This window comes from Salmo trutta, chromosome 3 (genome assembly GCF_901001165.1).
Source record: "Salmo trutta chromosome 3, fSalTru1.1, whole genome shotgun sequence".
In the NCBI taxonomy this organism is placed as follows: Eukaryota; Metazoa; Chordata; class Actinopteri; order Salmoniformes; family Salmonidae; genus Salmo; species Salmo trutta.
The window spans coordinates 31,898,300-31,905,313 of record NC_042959.1 but is presented as its reverse complement, the minus strand read 5'-3'; the positions used below and the strand labels follow the sequence as shown (position 1 = coordinate 31,905,313).

Here is a 7,014-nt window from a genome sequence, read left to right as displayed (position 1 = left end):
TACCAAAACAAGTGACTGGGTTGCCTCTTGTTTTTCAAATTCCGGATTGCCCCTTTTTAAAGGAAAATCATCACTCTTACTGACATTGCATTGAAAGAGTTCTGTTCAGCGTTGTTGAAACTCGCATTTTTATTAATTTTTATAAATGAAACACATCCTCGGACCATGTTGAAAATTATGAACAATAAAAAAAGCACAATAGAAATCCTCACATCTCTAGTTTTTAAAATAAGGACTGCATATAAAACATGTTATTTACTTTAGTTTCACTATGACATATTCAACAGGAAACGTATCACACAGTACTTTTTACAATAGTGTCTATTGTCAACTATCTCTCCAAGTCAACTACCTTTTAAACAAAATAGCTGAAAAATGTAGATTCTCAGCACTCAAGTCTATTTCACTCATAGGTAACACTTCACTCAAGACCATGGTCAGAGTCTGATCTCTACATATACTGTACATTCATCATGGCTTTGAGCAATGCGTTTCCGAATCGATATGCACACATTTCTATGAGTTATGTACATTTTACTGTATTGAATATTTTAACCAATATTTTGAGGTCTCAACATGAATAAAATCCCTAGTAATGGTTTACAGTACATTGCAACCTGTTTCATATTGACGGATACTTAATGTACTATGCTCTGATAAAGATAAAGTAACACCAATACTAATATGGTATACTAATACTATCTACGCTTTACAGAAGCTGCAAAGTGGACAAATATGGAGTCAGTGGAGCCCTACCATGACGCATGGCCGCATTCAGGCAAGATGGGGATTTTGTTCGAGCTCTCAGCCGGCCTCCTTTGAACCTCTGAGATGAGAGAGCCGAACTGGCTAAGGCAAACATGAACAGTGTACCTCTCAGAAGGCTGCCTAGAGCAGTTCACTTGGTAGTGGAGGGGAACAGTCAATGAGACACTGCACAGCTCAGTAACAAGAGGTGCTTTGAAAGGGAACCAGACGGTACAGGGGCAGAGAGAGTGGTGTTCACAGGCTCAAGAGGCTTCAAGGACATGCATGGGCACTCCACAGTCCCCATACACACTCCACAGTCCCCATACACCCTGAGTTTATTGGCAACACTGGCAGGCTGCTTAATCTTACTGAGTAATGGGGCACAGAGATAATCTTACTGAGTAATGGGGCACAGGGATAATCTTACTGAGTAATGGGGCACAGAGATAATCTTACTGAGTAATGTGGCACAGGGATAATCTTACTGAGTAATGGGGCACAGGGATAATCTTACTGAGTAATGGGGCACAGGGATAATCTTACTGAGTAATGGGGCACAGGGATAATCTTACTGAGTAATGGGGCACAGAGATAATCTTACTGAGTAATGGGGCACAGGGATAATCTTACTGAGTAATGGGGCACAGAGATAATCTTACTGAGTAATGGGGCACAGGGATAATCTTACTGAGTAATGGGGCACAGAGATAATCTTACTGAGTAATGGGGCACAGGGATAATCTTACTGAGTAATGGGGCACAGAGATAATCTTACTGAGTAATGGGGCACAGGGATAATCTTACTGAGTAATGGGGCACAGAGATAATCTTACTGAGTAATGGGGCACAGGGATAATCTTACTGAGTAATGGGGCACAGGGATAATCTTACTGAGTAATGGGGCACAGGGATAATCTTACTGAGTAATGGGGCACAGGGATAATCTTACTGAGTAATGGGGCACAGAGATAATCTTACTGAGTAATGGGGCACAGGGATAATCTTACTGAGTAATGGGGCACAGAGATAATCTTACTGAGTAATGGGGCACAGGGATAATCTTACTGAGTAATGGGGCACAGAGATAATCTTACTGAGTAATGGGGCACAGAGATAATCTTACTGAGTAATGGGGCACAGGGATAATCTTACTGAGTAATGGGGCACAGGGATAATCTTACTGAGTAATGGGGCACAGGGATAATCTTACTGAGTAATGGGGCACAGAGATAATCTTACTGAGTAATGGGGCACAGGGATAATCTTACTGAGTAATGGGGCACAGAGATAATCTTACTGAGTAATGGGGCACAGGGATAATCTTACTGAGTAATGGGGCACAGAGATAATCTTACTGAGTAATGGGGCACAGAGATAATCTTACTGAGTAATGGGGCACAGGGATAATCTTACTGAGTAATGGGGCACAGGGATAATCTTACTGAGTAATGGGGCACAGAGATAATCTTACTGAGTAATGGGGCACAGAGATAATCTTACTGAGTAATAGGGCACAGGGATAATCTTACTGAGTAATGAGGCACAGAGATAATCTTACTGCTGAGTAATGGGGCACAAAGATAAATGTGTATAGTAGATGAGATTCTGGAAATGCAGAAGGACAGCTGTGCATATGATAGGTAGCTAGTTGTGATAACTCTGGTGCTAAACTAGTGAACCAGATTCATGAATTACATGAATCACTGGTCATTTTGGTCCCTCTCGGCCATCTCTTCCTTGACATCATGTGTTATATTATACAGTACAGTTACAACATTATTGCACTACAGGCAGGGTGAGTAGTAATACTCCTCACAGGAGACAAACATAACAAGCTGTCACCATGAGGAGTTTGTGTTCTGTAACAACGGTTAGAACAGTCAAATACATTTGCGGCAGGTTTTTTCAAGTTGATATGATAATACTGATCTGTTTCGTGGATGTTAGACAGAGATTTCTCTCTGAGGGTAGAAAACACTCAAATTTAAGCGTCAACCATAACTGAACAATAGGAGAACTGACAATGGCTTTTCAAGGAAAACACTGCAGGACAGGTCTCATTGTGACGTGTAATGGAAACGGCAGATATAGGAGACATTTTCTTAAGATCGACAACATTTTTATAAATTCAACAGGGGTGGAGTTTTCTTTTGTCAAACTTTCTTTATTGCAACAAATGATGATAGAAACGGTGTTTTTTGAAAAAATGTATTGCCGAACAATTTTGAAGTTACGTGGGGCACGTGATGTCAACACGTACTATGAAGCTCCACTCCACATTTTAATTATAAATGCCTACTGCCTGCTAAATCAATGTTTTAACTATAAAAATGATGTTTCTTTGCAGGATCCTTGTCCTGACTTTCAAGAATGGCTGAATTGCTTCACATAGAGTTTCTGGTTGGCTGGATTCAAGTTTCACCACCCAATTATTCTTGGCAGTCGACAATTTATTAATGCGCAATTTGCCTAAACGGGCAATGGAAACACTTCAACCACTTAATTTTTATTCGACACTATAGGTTTTTCCGAAAACGTGTTTCATTAGGTGTGACGTCATTACGTAAAGCTATTTTTATCGACATAAGTTTGTCCTAAATGGAAACTCACTGTAGCAGGTAATAGTCGAATCTATTATCTATGCGAACTTTCTAAACGTCAAAAAAAAAAAAAATTACTGGACAAGTTCATGGAAACATAGCTATTGTCAGAATGGAAAACCCTGTAGACCAGAAGGAAAATCTGCTCAAGTTTAGCCATGCTGAATAACCATGTCTTCACTGGAGGGGAAAACTGCCACACGAAAACCAGTTCAACCCATCTCCCAGGCTGTTTCGCTGTAGACTTGTCTACTAGGTAGTGGTGTGGACAGTCAGCTCTCTCTCAGAGCTCAGGCTGGTGGAGGTGGTGTCTTTGCGACTGTCCCTGGACCTCCTATCCATGGTGGAGGAGGTAGCCTCCGTGGTGGTGCCCTCCTCCCAGGTGCGGAGGGGGCAGACGCGGGCAGCCAGGCTGGGCAGATGGGGCTGCGTGGATCGTCCGTCGGTCACGGTGAAGCAGCTGTCCTGTGCGGAGGTGTGGCAGAGAAGGCCCTGCCTGCAGAGCGGACCACACAGTAGGGCCAGGAACTCCTTCCTCACGCTGCGGTGCATGTAGCCGTAGATGTAGGGGTGGAGGCAGCACTGCAAAAAGAAGAGGACCAGGGCTAAGGAGGCCAGCCATGGAGGCACAGCAGCACTGGAGCGAATGGACATCGTGTTGAGAACACTGTAAGGTCCCATGCTCAGGATGTACGAGGCCATGATGACAAACACCACCCGGGCTGCCTTGCAGTGGTAGTGGAAACGTCTGTGCCTGCCCCGGATGGGGTACCCCCCGGCCGAGAAGGAGTCCAAGGGTGGGGGTGGCTGTTGGGGCTGGCGCTGGGGGCTGCCGGTGCAGGGGGCCTGGGGGTCCGGAGGCTGGTTAGGCTGGGACTTAGAGTGGGTCTGGATGGGGTGCACCAGGGCGTTCTGCCTCCTCGCTGCCCTGAACACCATCCAGTAACAGCCCAGCATGATGAGCACAGGCAGCCAGAAGGAGAACGTGGCAACCAGGGCTGAGTAGGACAGGCTAGAGGACCACACCACAGAACACACGTTATGCCTGCGGTCGAAGTCTATGGCCCCCCAGCCGTAGAGGGGTGGCGTGCTCTGGAGCAGGCTGAGCACCCAGGTGCAGGCAATGAGGTTGGTGCCCAGATGAGGGGTCATACGGGTGGGGTAGGACAGTGGGTGGATGATAGCCAGATAACGGTCCACCGACACCACGATGATGGTGTTGACCCCGGCAAAGGCAAACAGGTGCATGAGCACCACCAGGGCCTGGCAGAGGCGGGCATCCAGGGGCCACACGCCGGGCATGGTGGCAGCGATGGCGAAGGGCATGACCAGCACAGTCTGGAGCAGGTCTGCCAGGAGGAGGTTGAGCACGAAGCGGTTGGCCACGTGGAGGAGCTGAGGCTTCCTCTGGAACACCAACAACACCACCACGTTACCAAACAGAGACACACACACGATGGCTGAGATCAGCACCATCTTCACCACGCTGTTGGCCAACGACGGCCAGTCTGTGGGGCCAGGAGGACCAGAGGAACCAGGGTCCCAGGGCACGGTGCTGGAGTTACTGCCCACACTGGGCGCCTCGGAAGAGGGCATGCTGAAGCTGGCGGGGTGGGGGAGACAGCATGTGTGGCTGTAGCTCCGACAGGGTCAACAGTTTCCACCCGACGTCTCACAGGTCCTTTTAATCTGTCAGTCGAATTTCCATCTTGAAGGAGAGGATGACAGAGAAGAGAAAAGCACAAGCTCAAAACGGGGGTTTGTCTGCTTTCAGACATCATAACATGTCACACTCTAATTCTAAAGGATTACACTGTTGAGGCGGATTCATTTCAATCTGAATTCATTCATTTAGCTGCAAGACCATTGCACACATACAGTGGCTTGTGAAAGTATTCACCCCCCTTGGCATTTTTCCTATTTTGTTGCCTTACAACCTGGAATTAAAATTGATTTTTTTGGGGGGTTTGTATCATTTGTTTTATGGCAAGTGTTCATAGTAACAGCTGCATTAGACACGTAAAGAGATTATCACAATGAGTTTGTCCATGCATTTCATTATCTGTCAACAGAAGCCTGTGCCAATTCGAGACCCAATCACCAGACACATTAGGCTACTGTTCTCACAGACCAAAATCCACAATTTCACGAGACACAGTATTTTAACATACCCCACTTTAAATGCAAATAAATATATATTTTAAACATAGGAGAATTGAAATGAAGAAGGAAAAGGATTCCAACAACCCCCTCCGAATTTCCATTGTTCATCCTTGCTCACTGACGTTCCCATACAATCAATTGTAGACATACAATTTTGTATCTTCTGTGTCATTTGTATCTTCTCCTCTTCATTGTTTCCAAACAGCAACAAATGTATCACTGAGAATATACGTTTTACCTTGAAATGGCCATCTTTACTTTGTTATGTGGCGGGTTCTGTTGAGATGCTGAAGGCTGCGGTGTTTTGGTCGGCGATGATGCTCCGTTCTCCTCAGCACCAGATCGCTGGTTCCCCCATTGATACCGTTCGATTGTCATTGCTTCGCCGCGCTCCCATTTTAGTCAGTCACCGCTGTATCGTCAATGTCAGCAGCCTCCCCACGGCTTGTCATCACTCACTCAGCGGGGGCATCTTATTTTCACAAGCATATAACCTCCACTGCTCTTTACTGTCAATTGTCATGACAGATCAAACATAACGGACTAGAAATACTGCGCTTACCCATTGATAGTGGGTTAGCCCTATCCACAGTCGATTCGAGCTTGTCATAAAACAACGACACCTGCCTTGTGAGACTGATAGCTGCTCATCTGTAATCAGCAACATTAGCCCCTTTTCTCTTTGGGCAAAATGCAAAGGCTTTTTGGTTAACCCTCGCATGGTTAACTTCCATTCATATTTCAATCCTGATTTAGATCAATGTACACTACATTACCAAAAGTATGTGGACACCTGCTCATCAAACCTCTCATTCCAAAATCATGGGAATTAATATGGAGTTGGTTATCCCTTTGCTGCTATAACAGCCTCCACTCTTCTGGGAAGGCTTTCCAATACATGTTGAAAAATTGCTGCAGGGACTGGCTTCCATTCAGCCACAAGAGCATTAGTTAGGCCTGGCACGCAGTCGCCGTTCCAATTCATCTCAAAGATGTTCAAGAGGGTGTTGAGGTCAGGGCTCTGTGCAGGCCAGTCAAGTTCTTCCACACTGATCTCGACAAACCATTTCTGTATGGACCTCGCTTTGTGCACGGGGGCATTGTCACACTAAAACAGGAAAGGGCCTTCCACAAACTGTTGCCACAAAGCTAGAAGCACAAAATCGTCTAGAATATCATTGTATGCTGTAGCGTTAAGATTTCCCTTCACTGGAACTAAGGGGCCTAGCCCGAACCATGAAAACCAGCCCCAGACCATTACGGCACTACCAAACGGCGCTATGCATTGAGGCAGGTAGCGTTCCCCTGGCAACCGCCAAACCCAGAATCATACATCAGACTGCCAGATGGTGAATTGTGATTCATCACTCCAGAGAACACATTCCTACTGCTCCAGAGTCCAATGGCAGCAAGCTTTACACCACTCCAGATGACGCTTGGCATTGCGCATGGTGATCTTAGGCTTGTGTGCGGCTGCTCGGCCATGGAAACTCATTTCATG

At 45.9% G+C, this 7,014-nt stretch overlaps 1 protein-coding gene across 1 annotated transcript; it reads right to left on the bottom strand.

The window, feature by feature from the left end:
* Positions 1 to 42: 42 nt before the first annotated feature.
* LOC115172911 (probable G-protein coupled receptor 101) lies at positions 43 to 6,259 on the bottom strand. The gene is made up of 2 exons (XM_029730779.1): positions 5,752 to 6,259; positions 43 to 5,058 (listed from the first exon to the last, which is right to left on the bottom strand). Exon 2 carries the CDS (start codon positions 4,944 to 4,946, stop codon positions 3,603 to 3,605), a length of 1,344 nt encoding a protein of 447 aa, XP_029586639.1. The 5' UTR covers positions 4,947 to 5,058; positions 5,752 to 6,259; the 3' UTR covers positions 43 to 3,602.
* Between the last annotated feature and the right edge of the window lie 755 nt (positions 6,260 to 7,014).